At 31.0% G+C, this 24,736-nt stretch overlaps 2 protein-coding genes across 2 annotated transcripts; both read right to left on the bottom strand.

Moving 5' to 3' along the window:
• Positions 1-2,016: 2,016 nt before the first annotated feature.
• LOC141702235 (uncharacterized) lies at positions 2,017-4,034 on the bottom strand. The gene is made up of 6 exons (XM_074505928.1): positions 3,716-4,034; positions 3,516-3,634; positions 3,258-3,437; positions 2,912-3,156; positions 2,357-2,828; positions 2,017-2,277 (listed from the first exon to the last, which is right to left on the bottom strand). The coding sequence occupies exons 1-6, from the start codon at positions 4,032-4,034 to the stop codon at positions 2,017-2,019; spliced, it is 1,596 nt and encodes a 531-aa protein (XP_074362029.1).
• A 2,992-nt stretch (positions 4,035-7,026) lies between these two features.
• Positions 7,027-7,398, bottom strand: LOC141702234 (uncharacterized). The gene has a single exon (XM_074505927.1). The coding sequence runs from the start codon at positions 7,396-7,398 to the stop codon at positions 7,027-7,029; it is 372 nt and encodes a 123-aa protein (XP_074362028.1).
• Positions 7,399-24,736: the final 17,338 nt, after the last annotated feature.

The raw sequence follows: 24,736 nt of genomic DNA, 5'->3' as shown, positions 1-24,736 counted from the left end.
GATCATTTCATTGACTTGTGTTGTAGTCCAAAAGTAAAAAATAAATGTAATTTGGAGATAAATTGACATGGAATTAGTTCAAATTGATTGGCAATTGATACTGCAGCATAACATATTGATAAGGTGTTAACTATAACCAATAGTTCAATGTTAGTTGAAATTTAGTTTTAGGCTCTGAGTAATGACTAGTTAGCAGTGTCTTTGAAATGTCAATATTAACCAGAATGTGAGAATCAAGATATCATTAGCTAAGATCCAAAAATGAGAGTCAAGATAATCGTGTAGCAGGTTTTGTATTAATTGAATGTTGTGTTTTACCCGCATTAGGCAGGGTTTACAATCTGCTAATGGAAAAATATGCGATGGATAATGAATTTAATCGCATGAAGTGAACTTTTTTTATTCAAGTCGTAACCGGTTTTAAAACCGAAACCGATAAATTAGAACCGAACCGGGACTTTTGAAACCGAAACCGAAACCGGTGATTCGGTTGCGGTTTCCAATTTTTAAAACCGATGATCTTCGGTTTCGGTTCCGATTTTATTAAAAGACCGAGCCGAACCGAACCGTGCTCTCCCCTGTTATCTAGGTACATAGCCCCCTTCACAAGCTTCTGAACTTAACGGCAAGCTGAATTATTTTTTAAGCAAGAATTCGACGGAAGCTCAAGCTAAATTTCTTCATTCTTATTTGTTAAATTTAAATCTGAATAATAATTTCTGAACGATTATAATTTTGAACGGGGTATTAATCTGAATATTGAACTAGTAATATTGTTTGTTAAATTAATATAAAAAATTTCTGAATGATAAAATTAATACTTTTTTAATTTAATGATATTAAATTTTTCTACTTCATAGTATTATTATGTTATACTCCCTCCGTCCCGGTGGGTTGTTTACATTGGGGGACGGGGGATCGATACGCATTTTAAGGCTACCGTAAAATATGGTTCCCTAAATAATTTTAAATATTTTTTTCTTTTAAATAAAAATATAATGTTTAAACTTTTATACAGAAAAAGAAAATTCTAAAAAAAAATTATAGAACTATATTTTATAGTAGCCTTAAAGTGCATGTCAAGCATGAGGCAAAAGTAAGTAAAGAATACAGGGGGACGGAGGGAGTAGTATTGTATATACTTATTTTTTTTAAAATATCTTATATTAAATTTAGGTAATTCTTATAGAATTTTGTAAAATTGATATTAAATTTTTTAATAAAATTATATTATTAACTACATCCTCATCTAAGTTATGTAAATCATAAAAATATAATATATTAAATAAGCAAAGTTAAAAAGAATATAATAAATTTTATAATAAAATTGATATCCACCCAAATAAGGTAGAAGTGGAGGTGCCAAATAAGGTGGGGAGTTGAGATGAAACTGTTGAGGAATGTGGTTCGGCAGAAATTTTTGAAATGACATGAATGTTTAAAACAAACAAGGAAAAATGACCATTGTTATAGGATTCTAGTACTTGCAATCAACCAAGGAATGTCTACAGCATGTGTGGATATCACAATTACTATTGATTTCAATTCTTTTTGTAAATTCATTAGCAATGTTAAAGTATTTTATACCTTAACAAACTCCCTCCTTCATGTAATTGCAGCAAGAATTTTTTATGAAAAGAGAGCAGGGCCCATCCTGCGCTTTTTACAAAAAAATTATCTATATGGTTAGCTGATCGATCAGCAAAATGGAAAAAAAAACCATTCTCTAAACTTGTGAACAGGAAAACACAATTCCTATCAATAAGGACAATTGAATATAAACCAATCTCCAGTCATATACAAAAAACCACAATCACTAGTTTAATAAGTATACGATAGATAATAAAAACAACCTCCGATAAAGTTAATCTGTCCCTAATGAGCATTAGGACAAAATGACATTCTCTAGACAACCGATGCAAGTACAACACAAGAACACCATTTCAAAATATGATCTTCAAAGAATTTATAAACTCCAATCATTTGTAATTTTAATACATAACAAGAATTAACTACTCAGAGTGTTTCAGGTGCCTTCTTCTTTGGGGTGTACTTCTGCCTTACTCTCACTATCTTTCTTGGTGATGTCCTTCTTCCTTGCACCTCATGAACTGATATGTCAGTCTGAGTCACATTTCTAACTTCATGAGGAATAGGATTCTGTACAGGAGGAATATCAGTTTGTCCAGTTGTGGGTGCCTCTGGTGCCTTCTTCTTGGGGATGTACTTCTTCATTATCTTAACTGTCTTTTCACATCCATTTGTAATGTCTGAAGTCTAACACACACGGATAAACAGTCATTAGCACTACATGTGTGTGTTTACCAAATTATTGACAAAAAGGTTTGGTATTTACCTTTGCTGGACAGGTTCTTGTATTATGTCCATACTCAGTGCAATAGGTGCACTTAACAGTTGTATTTTGCCTTTTCAACCTAGTTGCATCAACACCAACCACATCATTTTTCTTGCTCCTTTTCTTTTTAGGCCTACCTGTTTGAGGCTTGACCTCTGGTGGAAGAGGTTTAGGATATGGGGTCTCTGTCCATTTCTCTTCACCACAGATAGGCTCAACAATATATTTGTAGCATTCCAAGAAGAGGTCTTTAGTAAAACATTGATGAATAAATGGTTCATAACCTTTTTTACTCCATGCTATGCATGCACAAGCATGATAGCATGGGATACCTGATAATTCCCATTTCTTGCAAGCACATTTATGTGCCTCCAAGTCAACGACCATCTCATAACCTCCACCTGTCATGGTGACCAAGTATCTTGCACCACCACTCCATAAAACATGGCATCCTTTGCTTTGGTCAATTGCCCTACATATAAATAGTTATTTTGCATATATAAGTCACTTAAAAACACACACAGAGAACACTGTAATTAGGATAAAAGTACTTACTTATTCAGCCTCCTCATGGCATTAGGATATATGGGGTTCAGAGCATAGCTATTTTGCATTTTGTCCCTCCTTTGTTGTATCCTCCTCATCACATCTTTGTGAATTGCTTTCAACATTGATATTATAGGAAGATCCCTATACTTTGTGATGCTACTGTTGAAGACTTCACAGTGGGTGTTGACAAAAATGTCACTCTTGCATTGCTCTGAAAGCACTCCTACTCCATTGGCTTCTTGGTTTCTCAGCTAACCAGTCATAGCATTTTTTTGACAGCTGCCCATGTCAACAACATATCAGATGTGTTATAGATAAGGCAGATAGTAAAGACAATATAGATTATATATACCTTCTTTAGCTCCTCCATGTGTTTATTGAAAGTATAGTCAGTGGTGGCCCTAGCTGCCAACCACAACAACATTCTAACTCCAATTCCTTTATGGTCTTTCCACATATTTCTATAGAGATACATCACACAAAATCTGTGCTCAACATTGGGGAAAACAGCTTCAAGTGCATCAATCAGACCCTGCAAAAATAGTATTAGAAGGTGCACAATTAATGAGACTATGGTACTGTATAGTTGAGACAAGATTAAAGCAATTACCTTCTGCTTATCTGATATGAATGCCCATCTTCCATCATTTTCTATATTCAAATCTTCTTTAACATTCATCAAAAACCAGTTCCAACTGTCAGAATTTTCAGCTTCTACTATGGCCCAAGCTAGGGGGTACATGCCATCATTGGCATCTGTACCTATAGCAGCTAGTAATTGGCCCCCATATGGCCCTTACTAGTGACAACCATCCAAATCCAGGAGAGGCCTACATCCAGCCCTAAATCCCCTTTTTAATGGCCCAAGACAAATGTAAAATCTCTTAAATCTCTTTCTACTATCACTCACCTCATGTTCTTCAGTCATCAATTTGATAGTGCTATCAGGCATGACTTTCAGCAGCTCATTACCATACTCCCATAACTTCCCATACTGATCAACATGGTTCCCATTAATTTTCTCTAATGCCTTCTTCTTTGCCCTGCCTATTGTAAAAATGGAAACATGAAAGTTCCAATCATTTACCACCTTCTGTAGGAATGAGGCTAAGGGCCATGTGGGATTCATTCTGATATCATCCTTATAATAGTTAGCTATCCATCTTGAATTTATCTGTTTCTGGTGAAAAGTCTGTGTGCATGTGTGTTTAGGATTATACACCTTGATCTAGTAGGTGTCTGTCCTCTATGGCTTTGAGGCATATATCTTCCACTCACATTTCCCTTCACAAATAAACCTCACCCTACTTCCATAGTTCCTGCACTACTTAATAGGTCTCCTCTCCAGTATAGCTTATTTTTTAACTGTATCTCTAAACATTTTTGATGTTGCAAATAGCATACCAATCTAAAATTTGGGTTCCTTCATGTCTGTCTTAGGGTTGAATACTGGATAAGGAATCTCATCCTCATCAGTGCTATTAGAGGCCATCCTCTCTTCTTTACTATCTATGAAATGACTAGAAGCATCAGATGCATACCCTTCTTCATCTTCACTAACACTATCTGCTTCCTTCTCCATCTGCACATTGGCCTTGCCTTCTTCATCAGTTTTTTTGACCTTGCCATCTTTCTCAGCTGTATTGACTGTTGTTTTGTCCTTACCTTTTTTCTTAGCTTTTTGCTTGCTCTTCTTCTGTCTTTCACTCTTGTGGTTGCATACTTCCTCATCAGTGCTGTCTAAATTTGAGGAATCAGAATGAAAACTGCAGTCACTTAGCTCATCTGGGATGTACTTCTCATCACTGTCCCCATCACTCTGTAAATCACCTTCATCATCAACCATTTCCTCAACATCACCCATTTGTTCTACATTTTCCTCAACATTATTCATAGGTTCAACATACTGAATGTTCGTATCCTGTGAAGGTTGAAAGTCTTGGGTAGGTACACCATCAATATCAACAACACTCAGAGGTATCATGGTCTCTGAATAAACATATATCATTCTATCAGCAGGCATTATTTTACACATCTCAACAATATCACTATCACTTTGTAAAGGCCATAAACCCCTAGAAATATCTGTCTTTGGTAACTTATATAACAAGGTGTGTGCTCCTAATACACCAAAATCCCTTAACATATTTCCTAACTCTATAAGGCTCATAGTGTCACTATCACACATGTCAACAAAATCAATTTCTCCACCTACATATCTCACAGGGTTCTCTTCAAACTTTCCACTATAGTGTAGTTTAATACTAAATAGTCCTGGATACTCTGCAAAGAAAATGAAGAAATAATTGCATACAAATTCATACTCTATACACTTAAAATAGTGCAAACCCTAATAGTACAGAACAAAACCTAAAATACAAAAAAACAATTATTTTTGACTATTTGTACACTCCTGATGAAACACAAGGGACCACCATAAACATATTTTTATCACTTTTTAGTATAAAAACGAAAAGGACCACATGAATACAGCTCGAAGAACATGCAACACTTTAAACAGATAAAAAGATTCAAAACTAAACTATAAATTCATATTCTAACAAAATAAAACCCTAATCGAACATATATGTACAAGAATACAAAAAGCCCCTTTTCAATTAGAACCCTAGTTCTCAATTAGAACACTAACCTCCGTAATCAGGACCTTCATGAGGCTGGTAAGCATCTTTGTCATTCCTATCTCTGATGAACCACGCCATTGTAGCAGCAACAACGATCTTCTAGCGGGAAAAAAGAGTTTTGCTTTCTTCTCTAAAAGGCGGGAGACATAGATGGAAACTTCTTTCTTTCAATAAAGTGGCAGAAGAATATGATTGTCGCGTTGTAATAAGGATATGACAATCATACCCCTGCAAAAGAGACGGAGTTAGTAGAAGTTAACGGAATCACGCAAACTGTAAAAATTTTATTACTGCGGTATTTCAAGTGAGAGATAGTGAAAGTTAGTATTGCAAGTGATCTGACACCCAAAATATAAGTACATAAAGTGCACTTTCATCCTGAGTATGGACATAATACAAGAACCTGTCCAGCAAAGGTAAATACCAAACCTTTTTGTCAATAATTTGGTAAACACACACATGTAGTGCTAATGACTGTTTATCCATGTGTGTTAGGCTTCAGACATTGCAAATGGATGTGAAAAGACAGTTAAGATAAGGAAGAAGTACATCCCCAAGAAGAAGGCACCAGAGGCACCCACAACTGGACAAACTGATATTTCTCCTGTATAGAATCCTATTCCTCATGAAGCTAGAAATGTGACTCAGACTGACATATCAGTTCATGAGGTGCAAGGAAGAACGACATCACCAAGAAAGATAGTGAGAGTAAGGCAGAAATACACCCCAAAGAAGAAGGCACTTGAAACACAAACAAATGTTCCTCCTGTGCAAGATCCAATTCTTGACAAATCAATTCCAGAAGTTGGTGGTGGATCCTGTGAAGGTACCCAAGGTGGTGTATTCAAGACAAAGAAATGTCAATAAAAGTCAACAAACACTCATCTTGGAATTCAGCCCAAGACAGTGAGTACCAGGAACAATGTCACAACCACTACCTATGAAAATATTCAGGCCAGGAGAAGAGAAATGCAGTCCAAACTTAAGGACAACCCAGTTTGGAAGATTTAGATTTTTCATGACTTCTTTACTATGAAAGTTTGTCTGTGGTTTTTTTATATTCTTGGACTATTTATGCCTTACTTTTGGATGTAATCTGATGACTATTTATGCCTTACTTTTGGATGTAATTGGTATGTGTTAAGACAGTTGACATTACATCATATAATGACACAAGACAATGATTATGTCAAGGCACTTGATTACTTATGCATTTCATTTTGTATACCATTACTGTAGTGACTTCTTATTGCTCATACTGGTATATGGCTAGTGAAATGAAATGAACAATACACAAGATTTTTTAGGAAACACAACCACCCCTACATTCTTTCACTTAGATTTGTTTACAATAACAATGATCATAGTACAAAATAAACTGATTGCATAGAAAATAAAACTAAAACACTTAAGCAAACTAAACATTAGTCTACCCCTCTACTCGTCGATTGAGTCGTAACCTTCCTCGTCCACACTGAATTATCCCAATGACTGCAGCACCATGTTCATCATGAGAGAGAAAAGGACAAACATTGCAATGACTATAAATTCTTCTTTCCTCTTCAGCTTATCCAACTGAGCTTGGTGCCTTGCAACCATTCGATCTATCCTCCGCCTGAGCTTGTCGATCGCATCAATATTTCTTTGTTGTAGCTCTTCAATCACCTCTACAGCTCGAGCACTAAGTGGTCGGTCGATCCACTTGTGATACCCGCAATTATCATCTCCACATTCTCCGAACCTCCTGCCTGCATTTACTCCAAACCAACGAGTCTTCATAACACTCATTCGGTAACAATCACACATGACATCGAGCAAGTCTTCACCAGCAGCAACATTGGAGGAGGCCATTGTGACTTTCTAATTAGGGTTTAGAATTCGATATATACATGTAATTGGGGTAAAAAGCGTGTATATATAACTGATGTAGCCGTTGTAATAAGGATATGACAATCATACCCCTGCAAAAAGAGACGGAGTTAGTGGAAGTTAACGGAATCACGCAAACTGTAAAAATTTTATTACTGCGGTGTTTTCAAGTGAGAGATAGTGAAAGTTAGTATTGCAAGTGGTCTGACACCCAAAATATAAGTACATAAAGTGCACTTTACTCCCATACTCAGTGCAATAGGTGCACTTAACAGTTGTATGTTGCATTTTCAACCTAGTTGCATCAACACCAACCACATCATTTTTCTTGCTCCTTTTATTTTTAGGCCTACCTGTTTGAGGCTTGACCTATGGTGGAAGAGGTTTAGGATATGGGGTCTCCGTCCATTCCTCTTCACCACAGATAGGCTCAACAATATATTTGTAGCATTCCAAGAAAAGGTCTTTAGTAAAATATTGATGAATAAATGTTTCATAACCTTTTTTACTCCATGTTATGCATGCACAAGCATGATAACATGGGATACCTGATAATTCCCATTTCTTGCAAGCACATTTATGTGCCTCTAAGTCAACCACCATCTCATAACCTCCAGCTGTCATGGTGGCCAAGTATCTTGCACCACCACTCCATAAAATATGGCATCCTTTGCTTTGGTCAATTGCCCTACATACAAATAGTTTGTTAGGTCTCACACACTGTAGAGGGGGTGAATACAGTGTATAAATACAATCAAATCGAACTTTTAATATTTCAAGTAACAGAAAACAAACTTTATTGAAACAATAAACTCTGCTACAATATGGAACTGTTACCTCTCAGTGATGAATAATTATCACGAGAGCTGCTAGGGTTACAATGAATAATCTTCTCGAATATGATAACACTTTTTGTGTAAACCCTATGTCTATGTTTATATACTACACAGTTACAAGATAATCGCTAATTGATATGGAATATAATTCTGCTTCTTAAAATATATCAATCAGATATCTTTTCTTCCAAGTATTTTATTCTTCATAGAACTCCTTCTTCATGCATATCTCTTCTTATGTTTATCTTGATCTTCTTACCTTTAATCAGCTACTATCCTTATCTGAACATACTTCAGCACTTAAGTTCTGATATCCATCTTCTGATGATTATCTCCTAATAATATAAGTACTGATATCCTTAAGTCCTGACTTCAAGTAAGTACTGACTTATCATGTTTAAGTAAGATCTGAAAACTAAACATAAATCATATTAGCCATGACATTATCAAATATATCTAACAATCTCCCCCAACTTGTAAATTAGCAAAATATACAAGTTTAACAGATATTTGATGATATAAAAAACATTAAGTACAAATGCATGAGAATTAGACTAGATAACTACAACTTACAGTCCTTAAAGATTTACCAATATTTAACTTCTGATAAAAACTTCAGTCTGTACAAATATCAGAATTTAAGCAGTTGTAGATCTTGACTTGGCTTCATCTTCTGATCTCTCTGATGTCAGGAGTAGATCTGAGATAGTTCTTCAACAAACATCTCTCAGCATATCTAAGTTCATCAATCATTCTCCTTTTAGCATCTTTAAGCTCTGCATTATCTTCACCAATTTGAAAGATTGCAGCCCTGAGATCATTAATCTTTTCTTTTCTTATATCCTGATCTAGTCTGATCAAATAAGATTTATCAGACTCAAGATTGAATTCCACAGCCCTGTAACCCAGAAAGGTAGTTATAATTTGAGCAATCTTGGGTTTCATTTCAACTATATCACCCTTGTGATCTCTGTACTTTGGAACATATGTGTTATCAGACTTAACAGAATAAAGTCTTTTCTGTCTCAGAATCTGATCCTTCAAATAGTTTGCAGCACTTCCTGTCAATCTGTCATCCACTTGAAGTAAGAATAGTACATGCTCCAATTCTTCAAAATACTTCAAAGGAATGGCATTTTGCCTTATATGATAAACCCTACCATCTGTCATGAAGTACAACAAGATGTGTTCTTTCAAGTAGGTATGGTAAACCATTTGTACAGATTCCAGTTGATTCAATCTCTCAGGAGTTGCTCCAATACCTGGTTTACTCAAGGAAGTTGGATCATTGGTAGTGTTCTGTATTCTTCTTTCATCAGCACTTCCCAATCCAGTTTTATCTCTTGCTTCCTTTCCTGTAACTACTCTTGCTTCAAAATCACTTTGCAGCAGTCTTCAAAGGTTGAGTCTGTTTTGCTTTAGTGAATCCTGGTAGGAATGTCTTTGGTCTGTCTTCTGATATCAAGTTAACTTGAGCCATGTCAGAGGTTGTTTTATGCCTATAATTCTAGTTGACATAAATTGGGAAAGATTGTTAGGAATATGTTATAGGCTTGATGATAACTCACCAAAACACCTCAGTAGATTTAATTAAGTGATTTTGTAACTATCAACGAATAACCATACTTGTTCATCCGTTGATAGAGTACCTTATATTTCAATAAGTTTTTGTAGTACATTTCTGTATACTGTATTAACTTAGAAGTTTAGAAGTTGTGGAATATTCTAAGTCATGTTGACTACTAGAATGATATGCAAAATAGGTCGACTAATTGTAAATATTAAATACCTTGTAATTTTGCATAAGTGAAACTGTATCTACTGCTAAGAAGATACTTTCGACGGATAAACTACAAAGTTTCAGCGGATGACTCAAGACACTTTCAACGGATTGTCCATTAGAGACTCAACGGATAACTCACGTGGACTATCAACGGATAACAGTGAAGTCTCGACGGATAACCAATTCAAATAACAGTTGAAAGTGATTTGACAGTCACATGTGTTGATTGTATAAAAAAGGAATATGGCATCCGATATGCAGGTTTGAGAGAACAAATAAGCATTTCCATTTCCATGCTTACTTGAAGAAATACAAAGATGCTGGATAGAGAAATGAAGGAACATGTGAATAGACTTAGATATTTGTTTTATCTGTTTGTATTTTTCATGTGTAACTTGGTAATATATATAAACCAAGAGAAGCAAGTAGAATAATTATCGATTGAACTGAGAATAGAAAAAGCAACATATGTTATGAATTTCTCTGTTCTCTTGTAAACACTTATAAGCAGCTGTGTGCATTCTTGCATCACAGAGTTCTCATTCAAATATATATCTCTGGTGGAAAGATCAATCCACCAGAAAGTTTTTAAACCATTGGTTTACTTTGTGTCTTGAATACTTAAATCTTTTATTCCGCCATTTTGCTTATTCAAACACAATTATAGTTTGCAAAAAGATTTTTATTATTTCAAAAAGTAACCAGAATTATATTAAACCCTCTTTTATAATTCTATTATTAGATTGTTAGGGTATAACAATAAATTACACTTGGATATACTTATTTTTAAGGTTGATCCACTAAGTATATATCATACCATCTGAGAAAATACAACTTGCATTCATTAAACATTCTTATTTTCTCTAGTTTATTCACTTATATTTATATACATAGAGTTCATAGTTTCACTGGTAATTTCTATTAAAACTTGTATCGTTCAACGTGTAAACATTTATTGTTGAGTAGTTAAGCTTGGATAATAAGGGTTCAGGGAGTTGGATTGCCAGAGAAGGCTATATAGGTTTGGTATAGGGCTTAAAGGGCAATTTACTCAAAGAAATAGATCAGGAACAAGGATAAATGGAGATATATTATTGAATCTTATAATTGTATCATTTAGGTGATTAATAATATATTCTTTTACCAAGTTGGTAAGACCTAGACTATCAGGAAACACCGATAACAAAAAATGGATATTTTCAAAGTAAAAAAGTTTAAATTTAGGATTTATATGTAGAAATTATATTTATAAAGTAAAGAGTTCATGGTGTAGGTATTAAAATATGAATAGCGCCGTCACATTTTTAATATCTTTCAATTTTAATATTGTAGTATTGATATGTGATAATATTATTAAATTTTAAAATAAATATATGAGAATAATTATATTCAATATGAACGATATTCTAGAACTTAATATTTTATATATCCAAATTTGAATCCGTCAAAATATAATATAAAAAATATTTATATCATTAATGTTAATAAAACACAATTATTATATTATATTTAATTATTTTTTATAATCTTTTATTTGTAAAATAATTATTATATAAATAATAATATTATGGTATAATCACGATGCACATATTATAAGCCAGCATTTTGTTAAACTGATACCAAAAGGTAAATTGTTAGACGTGACCTCAGACCACAGACATGAATAAAAGAGTGACACCTTGGGTTCTATGGGCTAAATTCAAATTTATTTTTCTATTTTCAATTTTATTTACTTAGCTCGAATTCAAATTAAACTGAATTTAATTTCACAAAATTTAAGTGAAAATAGAAAAATAACTCTTCACCTTTTTTTTTTACTTTCTTAAGGCAAGATCCAGCAAACCAAAATTTAAGTGAATTTAATAATATTTTAATATTAAGAAAGAACAAAAGATTAAGAAATTAAAAATCTGGAAGGAAAAAAAACTCAAACACCAAACTATGTACTGTCATAGTTTCACACCAAGTTAGACAGAAAGCTGATTGTTTAATTGAATTAAAAGAATTAGTAGTAAATGTAAATAGACTTGTGAGACATGCATAATTTGAAAATTAGATAACTGCTAAGAATACACATTGGGTATTAAAATAATTTGTGAACATTTTATTTTCAAATGAGCCTATATAATGATTTTCAAAATTTTGGATCTTAAAAAATATGGGCCATGAGCAGTCACTCGTATGGGCCTTGAGGAGGTCGTCAGTGATCACACCTAACTTAGATATCAGCCCGTTTAGCTTAAATCTAGAAGCATTCAGACCTTTTTAGTAGATAGCGTTAAAAATAAGGGAGAATACAAAATAAATTATTTCATTACAATTAACTTTGGGACAAATTTGGGGATGGAAATGATGAATCAAAAGAGAACTAAGATGGAGCACCTTAAGGAGAATTGCCTATCATTAATATTATCATTCACATCACCCAGGGATACATGTAGAGTTTCAGATGTTTCAACAGAATTCAGGTCGGCCGGTGATTCGGATGAGTTATGGAACACATTTTTACCACCTGATATTAATCAAATTCTTAGGAGATCAATCTCCACCTTGACTTACACCTCTAAAAAACAACTTTATTTTCTTCTCTGTGACTTATCCTACTGGACGATGGCAATGTGGTAATTTTCTCAATTATTTCTTGATTTTATTATTGTTTACAAACTTTATTTCACTGTATTATTTTTAATATTTAATATTTAATATTTTGATATTTTTTGATATTTTTATATCCTTTTCTATAATTTTTATTTCAATAAAGATAGTTTTTAAAAATATTAGATCCAATATTTTTTAGTAAATATAAGTTTTAATTAAAATAGTTATATGTGTTTATGTTATATGTATGTAAAATAATTATTCTTATTAAATATAATTTCAGTAATATTTCATTAATGTAAATTTTTGTAATAAGGTTTTTAAAAATAAAATTGGTACTAAATTTTTAAAGATGAGATTTAAAGATGTATTGATGTTAGAATAGATTATATATAAAACCTAAATATGTGTTGAATTAATATCAAGATATTTATACGTATTTTAATGAAAAATGCTTATAAAATAATTGTTCCTGTTGAAAATAAGTTTTAAATATAAGATATTATTTTTTTTAATATTTATTTGTGATTCCATTACTTGTATTTAAGTGTGTATTCAAATATCAAAGAGGGAAAATAATATATAGAAACAAACTAAGGAAATGCACGATTACTTTTTTTTAGAGACCAAAGTTTACAATGTGTTTTACTCCATATATATAAATTTACTCAGTACCATTTTTGCATTTTAAATATTATAGATGTACCCTTATGTTCAAAGACTAATTTATGTAGGGACATAAAGATTTAAATATTTCCTTTATTTGTAATTTATGGTCTAAATTGACATATTTTTTTTCAAATTTCTCCACTAAAAAATTAGTTGTAAGATGATATTATCTATAACTATATGATTATTTGTAACTATATGAGTGGGAGTAAAGATTAAATAGTTGGCAACCATAATTTTATAGTTTATTCAAAAAAAATTATAAGTAGGTAATAGAAATTAGAACCATATTTTTGGATAACTCTTGTATTTGTATTATCATGGAAGAGAATGGTCCATAAACTTTTAGTTAGATTGCCTCATTGATCAGAACTCACCAACTTGATCTCATTTTTGTTCTAACAAGTTTTTGGATTGATAAAAGAAATGGAAAGAAATGTTTAATGGTAGCTGCTAGGCCAACTTGCAATTGTTCCCCGGTGGTGGAGCTGGTTATATGATAGTAACTCAAGGTATCTTAATAATTTTTTTGTATTATTTACATACATGCAAATGTACATTTTGCTAAATTGCTAAATACTAACCTGGTTCTAGCTACAAATACTTGTGCATCTCTCTATATAATCACAGTAACTTTGTAATAAGTATTTCTTTCTAGTATGATAAACTAATAAGTGTGGGAAGTATGGTCGATGGTTGTGGTTAGAGGATTCACTCTAGTAGAAACTGTTAGCTTGTGTGTTAAATTGTACAAGGCAACACTATTTTTCATGCATACCTCAATTGAAAAGAAGCATTTAGGCTGGTCTTTTTAGTTGTTAGGGTGATAAGACAAATTAAGAGGTTGTTTAGAGTTCCCACCCATCTAAGAATACCATTTTCTTTTAAATTATGCATTTATTATAATTCTGCTTAATATTTTGATAAAATATATTATGAGGTAATACTTTTTTCTGAAAATAAGTAGCAAAACAATATTATGAAGGGTATTTTTTCAAGATTTTCACTTTTTATCTACTAATAATAACATTTTAATAACAAAAATTTGAGCTTTTGAGACAAACCTTTTTGTTGAAATTTACAATCCCTTTAGATATTGGCTTTTTGGTTAAATTTTTTTACAGTAAATAGTAAAACGGTACTGCTAATAAAGATAAATACAGCATTATGCATATTTATTTCCTGAATAAATACAAATAATAAGTCTATATTACATGTAGCCTAATCTATTACCATAAATTATTTCAACAACTTCAACTCACCATCACACCCAACCAACTAACAATTTAAAGATAATCTAAACAATTTTAACTATTCTCGTCTTCATTTGTGAATGCAGGTCACGTAACATAACATTATCTTATAAAAGATGTAAATCTCTTTAGGCAATTACCGTTAAAAATTATAGCATTGATAAAAAAAAGTGTTGTTCACAAAATTAAATCTTTAATAATATTTTTAATATGCACATATTTGATGTTTAATGTTTGGTATTATTTTTGATATACACATATTTTGATGTAATTATGGAAAAATAATGTTTAGTTGAGATTTAATAGTAAAATTAGAACTCCAAGATTCTATTTTTCAAAAGCATATTTCGTACAACATTTTTTGGTCAAAAACACTTTTCTAAAGATCAGATTTTAAAATTTTATCAAATAAGATTTCAGCTAATTTTGAGAAAAAACTCTAATTATGTGTGTAACAACTCCAAATTTGGGGTGTAATCGAGCCGAGCCGAGTCGAACACTCCTAGACTCGGCTTGAACTCGATTAAAATAGTTCAGACTCGAGCTTCCAGATCGACTGAGCTTTTAATTTAAAGTTCGAAACTTGACTCGTAAAAATTTGGTAGGCTCGAGTTCGGCTCGAAACTCGAATTTACTTCACTAAATATTAACAAAAACTTGAAATATAATCCGTTCGGCTCGAGTTCGATCGATAACAAATAAATAATATATAAAAATATAAAATATGATATAAATATATATATATATATATAATAAAAAAACTAAAAATAATAGAGACTCGATAAGACTCGCTAACCTTACCGAGTAATCGGAAGCTCGAACTCGGCTCAGTTACAAATTCAAAAAAATGGAGCTGGAGCTCGAGCTCGGCTTGATTAATTCTGATCCGAATTGGAATTTTTACGAGCCGAGTTCGAGTAACTCACGAACATTTTGACTAATTTACACGTACTCCGAACACATGGTAAGTGATGAATATGATTAAAGACATCCTATCATCGCATGTATCATGCATTCATGCCTCAATGTATTATCATGTGAACAGATTTTCAGAGGAGGTTGTTGTACTTGACAAAGGGCGGTGTCTTGATATTCGTGGCAAAATGAAAATGGAATGTTGTCTCCTCACACCACTTATGAAACATATCTTGTCTTTAAAATATATGAGGATGCCTGCGGACTTGATTCAGCAAACACATCCATTAGATTTGTTAATGAAAGAGAGGAGGTGCCTGATGATGAAGCTAGCACAGTTTATCCTGATCCAAGAACATCTGCACACAACATGAGCAACGAAATGGAGTGCTTGTCGGTGGAGGAAGGACGAATGGATGGAGATTAAGACTGGAGAGTTTGAGACTGGTGCAAGAGATGATGATGATGAGGTGGAGACCCGGTTTTATGTCAACTGATACAAATATACTCAAGACTGGCCTTATCGTACAAGGTATCGAGTTTAGGCCTAAACAACCCATGGCCGTTGTTTAATGAATTTATCTGTTGGCATGCTTTATTTTGTCTTTAAAACTTTTCTCATGTAATATGAATTATCTGTTATTTGAAAGATGTTGATGAATTATGCTTTATGTAAAATTTAAGGGTTTTTAAGACATGGTTGTTTGTATTATGGTGTGTCCAATTTTAAGGTCCACTCATAACTGAATATAATTTTCTTTATCTAAGCTATCTTCAATCATAAATTTATTTTATAATACCTCATTCGTAATATTTTACCTTTTTAACTTTAAATCACTATTTTGTTTTCAATCACGACTTCAAATTTACTTCAAACGTTATTATATGTTAATTACATATAGTGGACTCAATTTCTCCATACACATCATGAGATATGTGTATTTTATTATTTAATATTGTAGCCTTCTCTAATATCAGTATAAAGATGGCTGCTTTATCTCTACGATATTACTTCATATTTGAAGTGAAACTGTTCATTATTCTAAATATAAAGTTAGAGAAGGCAGTCATTGAAGATGATTTTTTAAAATTTTAATTCAATATAAAGAAATTGGTGCTTATAAAGTTACTATTGGAGATTGCCTTACTGGATGACATAGGCTGAATCTCCTCGGGATGAGTAAAATTTAATATACATAACTTGGGAAAAAAAGCTCTGGAGGAAACTATCTCTTTAAGCTACTCTTTTGAGGTGCTTTAAGTTACTAGTGATCGAATTATCGAGTAATTCAGTTAAATATAATTATTACATGGAAATTGAAGTAATTAAATTTCACTAGGGACTCGGGAGAGTGGCCTGCTAAAAATTAGTGATTGATCGGTTTCGGCCAAGCACTTATAGTCTATGTACTCATTGTTAGATAATGAATAACACACAGAGGGGGTGAATGTGTTTTAGTATTTTTATACTTTTCTTGAAGTTTTTATGGTTGGAACAAAGTAAATTAAATCTTACAGTGAGATGTGTTAATACCGAAATTAAACAAGCAATAACAGTGAACACAAATCTTTCAAAAATCACTTAATTTTATATTAAAATTAAGAATGTTTTGCTACAAAAATTCTAGGCTCTTTGTTGCTAATGAGCTTAGCTTCTTCCTTGAGAGAATGCAAGATTTTTATAATCTAAATTGTTACATCTAACAAAGGACCAGTGTTAACTTTATATGATAGTTAACTACTGGTTTACACAGTGTGTAATAAGAGATGCTATTCACTTTAGTAAACTGTCACTAATCATTCAATTTTAGGACAAGTATATCTTCTATTTCTGGCTTAGCATATCTTTGCATACCGTGTTAACTTTGATCTTCCGTTGTCAGTTAATCTTCACCCTTAATCTTGCACTCTTCAAGCTGCTTTTTATAGACTTGTCAATCCCAGTTGTTTGGATTGTTTGTTGATTATTAATCTTGGATATTGAATTGGTCTGCACTTTGTACTTTGAGTTTTTACCTCGAGATCTCCAGTTTGGTATATAGAGAACTTGACATCTCGATAAGTATATTGGCTTATCGAGATTCTCTCATTACTCTATAGTTTATTGACTTATAGAGATCTCTGAGTTCTCTATAAGAGAATTTAGCTTGTCAGATCTCTCCACTTCAGTCTTCACTTTGGCTTAAGACATCTCTGAGTTCTCTAGTGACTAAATTGACTTATCGATATCTCAGAGTTTTTAATGATATTTGAACTTGTCGATAACTTCAGAGTTCTTAGTGATATTGAACTTGTCGATAACTCTGAGTTCTCTAGTGAAGAAATGACTTGTCGAGTATCTCCAATCTTTATATCTTCAATTTGGCTTGTCGATATCTGTAAGTTCTCTAGTAGCTTTCCGAGTTCTCTATAAGTCATTCTGGAGTTCTCGAATGACTTCTCTATAACACTAAATCTGTGACTTGTAGAGAACTTGACTTAGAACATTTTTCTCAAAACAGATTTATTCAACTCCAAGATTCTTCATAATTCTTCTGAGGCATGATCTTCTTAATCTTCTTCCAGATAGAATTCTTAGGCTTGATACTGTTTAAAAAAAAGACTCCAGTCTGCTCTTTGACATTTTTACAGACTTTAAATGTTACAATACAAAATGCAAACTAAGATTACAATACAACTTACCTAGGGTTGTCAATTTGACTTAGTCTTGTTATTGTACAATCATGTCTTGCACAACAGTTGTGCTTGTTGCGAATAAGTTTTAAATAAGTAATGATAATTAAGTAAAATATAAGAGTAAAAAGGTAAAACTACTATATAGGTTTATATTAGTTTATTTCGCTGGAGACATTGTATCAGTCGACCAATAAATTACCTTTAATTTGAATGTAATAAAGTAATACATTGAAAGAATAATTTAATAGAATAATGTTAGAGGCCCCAAATTAGTACCCAAAACGGATCTCAAATGCCACATGTTCTGGTCTAGTTAGTACGATGCAATTAATAATAATGGACCTCATGTATTCACATAATTCACATAAATTTAACCAATAAAAATATCTAAATTTCCAAGTCATCGATATCACATCATTTATGACAAATTTTAATACTTAAATTGATATGTATGATACTACTAAATTAAGTATGGGTGATTAAATAAGAACAAAACATAAGGTAACTAAACAAAAAGGTAACTAAATATTTAGCGAAAAACGGTAACTAGATAAACCAACTAAATAATTAAAAAAAGTAACTGAATAAACACAACTAAATTAGAATGAAAATTAGATGTTCGGGGGAGTTCTAACCACGTGCCGCAAGTGAAAGATTGTGATAATGAAGATGAATTGTTGTTGCTGCTTGGCTGCTTGTGTTTGAGATCGGATGGTACGTGAGATTTTAATTCATGTTTTTTAATAATTCATATTTATATCAAAAAGTAAATTTTATTTTAGAAAAATTAAATAAGGGTAATTCGATAAAATCAGCGTGTACCAAAAAATAGGTATCAACGACCAAATTTTGAATGTTTCATCTATTATAATATAGTATAGATAGATGGATAGATAGTATGAATTAGAATTTTAGTTTGTAGAAAAACTTGAATTTAACCTCAATTAAATAATATAGAGTTTGATATAAATTACAATTTAAATTGATAGATGAATGTTACTTCAATATCAGTTATGATTATAATTATAATTATAATTGACAGACTAATTAACTAACCAACAAAAAAGTATATAGTTCGATATGAATTAGAATTAAAATTGGAATTGACTAATTAAGTAAGGATAATTAGATAAAATTAGCGTGTAACAAAAAAACAGTACCATATACCCTTACTAAGATGAATATGATTTTTTCCTGCTACCTTGTTGTGTATTTGAATCTGGTGACAACATGTATGTGTATCGATTTTTGGTTTGTATTTTTTTAATATTTTATACCCGTGTAGGAACTATAAAAGATAATTTATAAAAATTATATGCAGGGTAATTATGTAAATTTATCTTTTACCAAAGAATAGGTATCGTACCAAAATTTTTAATATTTGGTATTTTATATGACAGTAATAAATAGATAAGAGATAGATTGTGTTAGCGGAGAAGGTCGATTTCTACCTGTAATCACAGGACCCTGTTATTCAACCCATGTAAAATATATATGTTTTTATGTTTCTTTTCTTACACTTTTTAGGGGATTTTTGGTTCGGCTCATTCTGGTATCAGGTATGGGTTTCGTTCATTCCAAACCCATACCTGGTGTTTGGTTTACTGTTTTTGAAATCTGATACCCATTCCTTATACCCATCTGGAATCAGATTTGATACCTTAGTATGGAGGTGGGTTTGAAAAAGAGGTATAAGGTATCAAATTAAATTTTATTATTTTATTTTTATATTTAAAGTTAAATATAATCTTAAAATATATATTTTAAATATCATGTTGTTTAATCTTAAATAGGTTGTACTGATTTTTATTTAATACAAATTAGTAATATTTTATTTTATTTGTTTTAAAGTTATAAATTAACATTGAAATTTTAAAATTTTAATTTTGTTAATCACGTATATATAATTTTTTTTGTAAGTTGTATAACTAACTTAAATTTGACATATGTAACTTATAAAAATTTGATTCAATCACTGAATAAAAAATATTTAAATTAAACAGATTTCATTCCAACACCGAACCAAACACATTATATGAGGAATGATTCATCAATCTCATACCAGTCTAACCCGATTCCTTATTCCAAACCCATACCGTTTTCTGAACCAAATGACCCCTTAAATTGGTTTCATAATTCACATCCACCCAATTATAAGAAAGTAAAATAAAAAATATGAAATGAAAGACCACGTCTTCCCATAGAAGAATAATTGTTATATTAGTATTATTATTATAATTATGTAATAAGTAATGCAATATTATAAACAAATTTCTTTGCCCGTTGTCTACATATTATATAGATATATGAATAATGGCAAGCTTGAAATCAATCTTCGTATGGATAATCGTCGAAAACCATTATTAAAAAAATATAAAATATATAATTTATTTTATTTTTCATCATATATAAATATTAATTACAAGTTAAAAAATGAAGTTATACAAGATTTTTATCTAAAAAAGTCATTGAAATTTAACTAAAAAATTTAAAGTGGTTCCATAGTAGAATCACAGTAGGATCACACTTATTCAAAATTATTCCACTATCGAATCAAATTTAAAATAATTTTTTATTAAATTTTAATTGTTAAACTTTTTATTAAATTAAATATAATTATTATTCGAGATTAGCATCGACTATTTATATTTTTTGAAATAAAATTTTATAATTTATGAAGAGATTGTATAATATCAATAATTATCCACCGTTCTTCGTATAAGAGGGTTTTCCACTAAGTAATGGCCTATGAATAAGTTCTTATTTCTCTTTATAATATACATACTATTATTATTTTATTTATTTTTATCTTAGAGATCTGTAGCCGCTATCTTTCGGGTGCGCACCGGGTAAAATCCACGGGATCACGTAATAGCCTGTAATCCTGTGAACCAAGATAAATCACACTTAAGCGATAACATAAATCACATTTAAGCGACATGCTCTGGTTCAAGAGACATAATCATAAATTCTCCTCCCCTGGGATTCGAAACTGTGACCAACAAGATAATTATCCTGTTTTTAATCAACTGACCCAACCCTCTTTACTATTACTTGGTGCCGCCGTCATTATTTTGGGGATTCATAATCTCTTTTGAGTTACGTGAACGAGGACAATTAAGCCCCCGTTTGACAAAATTGGTAATATACATACTATGGTAAAGAAGATCAATAAATAGAGATAATCATAATTCAAAATCTGTTGAACCATAATCATCGGAGAAGTCACGTGATCGTTGCGCATAATTTACAGGCAATAGTTATGCATAATAATGTTTCAAAAACGGGAAATTTCAGGGTAAATGTAAGTTTCACTGAATAAAACCATGGTCAAGGTACTGTCTCGTTTATTATTAGATCAGATCATGTCTAGTTTATTATTGCTAAAATTTATGTTGGTTAAACTTTACTTATTTTATATAATATTATATATGATCAAATGCATGCTGTTAATGATAAATCCCGTGTGAATCAAACCACGTGCTAAGGTATTGTCTTGAAATTTTGACACACTATTTTATACACTATTTTATACACTATTGTGAACTAGGGCGAGGTCATCACGAAAAAATATAAAATAACAATCATTTAACCTAAAACAATATTAAAATATTAAAAATTTATCCTACTCATCCTTCCCATTAATTCCTTCTAATCGGTAAGTTAATCCATCAGTTCCGACGGGTATCAATATTTTAAGTTGCTAAAATATTGAGGCCTAGATTTTCATATTATAGAAACTAACCTTACAATCCATGCGATACACGTGTCTTCATTAATATTTTTATATTATTTAAAATTATAATAATTTTTTAGATCATTATCTTATTAATATATTTATAAATAATAATATAGATATTTATTGTTAGCGGGATTCGAACCTGAATATTGGATAGTGTATAAATAATAATATAAATATTTGATGCTGGTGGGATTTGAACCTGGAAGTTTTAGTGGTGTATAAATAATAATATAAATATTTTGTTGTTGGCGGGGTTTGAACCTAGGAGCATGAAGTGTATATTTTTTTAGTATTTGAATTTAACGGTCATGATCACTTGATTAAAAAGATCCAACGGTCATAAATGGGGATAACCAAAACAATCAAAAAATGGGTATACCAAATTATACGCCATTGCGGTTATTATTGTATACTAGCTTATGACCCGTGCGATGCACGGATTGCTTTTAACACTTGAATGATTTTTAATAATATAATTATATCTTAAAATTATTATATTTTGATATATATTCAATAGTTGAAAAATAAATTGAAGAAATGATAAGTTCTAATAATAAATATTGTGTGATAATTTGAGACTTGACTGAAAATAAATAATATAATATTATTTGTTATTCACGGGACTCAAGCCCTCAACCTATGGAAATTGTTAAAATAAAGAATATAAAAATTTAAATATAATAAGTTGTTGACGGAGTTCGAACTTTGGATCCATGAGAGCAGTTTAAATATTATTTTATTATTGCATCCAACGATTCCCATCTATCTGACTTTAGATCTGATGGTTGTTATTTGTCATATCAAACGACTGTACTGAACAACTGATTACCAAATAGAGGATGTTTTGTGATAATTTGAGACTTGACTGAAAATAAATATAATATAATATAATATGTTGTTCACGGGATTCGAGCCCTGAACCTGTAGAAATTGTTAAAATAAAGAATATAAAAGCAAATTCGTTTGATCGATATAATGTCATCAGGCTAAAAAAACAAATAATACTACCGATCTAGCTAAAAAATATTTTATCAAACCGGGCTACAACATAATGCGTTGGTCGATATAATATCATCAGAATAAAACAAATATGTTATCTATTCAATTTAAAATTAAATAATATTTAATCAGAGCTAAAATAAAATTAAAAATAAACTAATTGTAATTAGATGATTGATATAACGGGTCATAAGCTAAAACAAAATAATGTATATTATTAATTTACCTAAAAATAAAATTAAAGGTAATTTTTATATTATTAATCCGTGTTAGAAAAAATTAAAGTCTACCTAATTTGTTGTTAGATATAATATAGGCTTAGGATTGTGGAAACTGCAATCCGACCCTAATAGTCGGAATATTAAAAATTTGATTACAAATATGTGTGTAAGATGTTTGGATTTATAATTATGAGTTTTTTTTTTCAATTTCTATAATATCCAAAACTATTTTAATAAAATGAAAATAGAGATGATTCAGTATAATTGCGTCGGACTAAAATAAATCAATACATGCTATTCATCCGGGTTAAAAATCTTTTTACAAACGATTCATGATAAATAAAAATTAATATAAGAAATAACTATACCAGCTAAAATAAAATAATATGTATTTTTATCATTGAATTAAACTAAAATAAATTTGAATATAATTAATTGAATTTGTTCGGTATTAAAATAAAGATAATTTGTTTATTATTGATGTGAGTTAAAATTTATTTTTTAATTAAAACATAATTATCTTTAAGAATTTTAACAAACTAAATTTTTCAATAACTGATATTTCTTTCATTTTATTCACAAGGTACATAGCCCCATTCACACCTCTTTTATTTTAAGCATTAACAAGGTACATATAGACCAGATAACGGAACAAATATTCCTTGTACTTTCGTGTTTTTGTGTACCAAATCTTAAACCCGAACCGACCCAGATTTACATTCGTATGCCAATTTGCTGACACTAACTCGAACTAATCTATTCGTGTTTACCCGTTTTAGTATACTAAAGTACACGGATTATATACGAAGAATATTAATTATTAAAAAATGTAATAAATAATTAAATTGTGAATTGCTCACTTATGTAGTCAATGAATAATAATATATATTTTAATATTTACAATTAAATATACGTTATTTATAATAGGTAAAATTCACATTAGGTATTTATTATATATATATATTTATATTTTTTAAAATATAATTATTTATTTATTTTCGTGTACTTTCGTTCCGTGTCGTGTACCTATATTGGAAACTCAGACCCAATACTGATTATATTCGTGTTTTTTCGTGTCCATGTACTTTCGTGTTCGTATACTAATTTTTCAAACTCAAACACTACTTATTCGTGTCATTTCGTATCATATTCACATATTTGTATACCAGTATTGTCATATCTAGTAGGGCTGAGCAGAAAAACTGAAATGAAACCGAAACCGAACCGAAACCGATAAAAACCGACTAAAATTGAACCGATTAAAAATGAACCGAATTAAAACCGAGAAACCGAAAAACCGAACCGCTACAAATAGTCCGGTTCCGGTTTTGGAGTTAAACCGGACCGATAAAACCGAAACCGAACCGATTATTATAAATATTAATAAATAAACATATGTATTATATCAATAATAAATGCGAGATCATTTCATTGACTTGTGTTGTAGTCCAAAAGTAAAAAATAAATGTAATTTGGAGATAAATTGACATGGAATTAGTTCAAATTGATTGGCAATTGATACTGCAGCATAACATATTGATAAGGTGTTAACTATAACCAATAGTTCAATGTTAGTTGAAATTTAGTTTTAGGCTCTGAGTAATGACTAGTTAGTAGTGTCTTTGAAA

This window comes from Apium graveolens, unplaced genomic scaffold (assembly GCF_009905375.1).
Source record: "Apium graveolens cultivar Ventura unplaced genomic scaffold, ASM990537v1 ctg4809, whole genome shotgun sequence".
NCBI lineage: Eukaryota > Viridiplantae > Streptophyta > Magnoliopsida > Apiales > Apiaceae > Apium > Apium graveolens.
The sequence above is the reverse complement of the archived record's forward strand: the minus strand, read 5'-3'. Positions and strand labels throughout refer to the sequence as shown.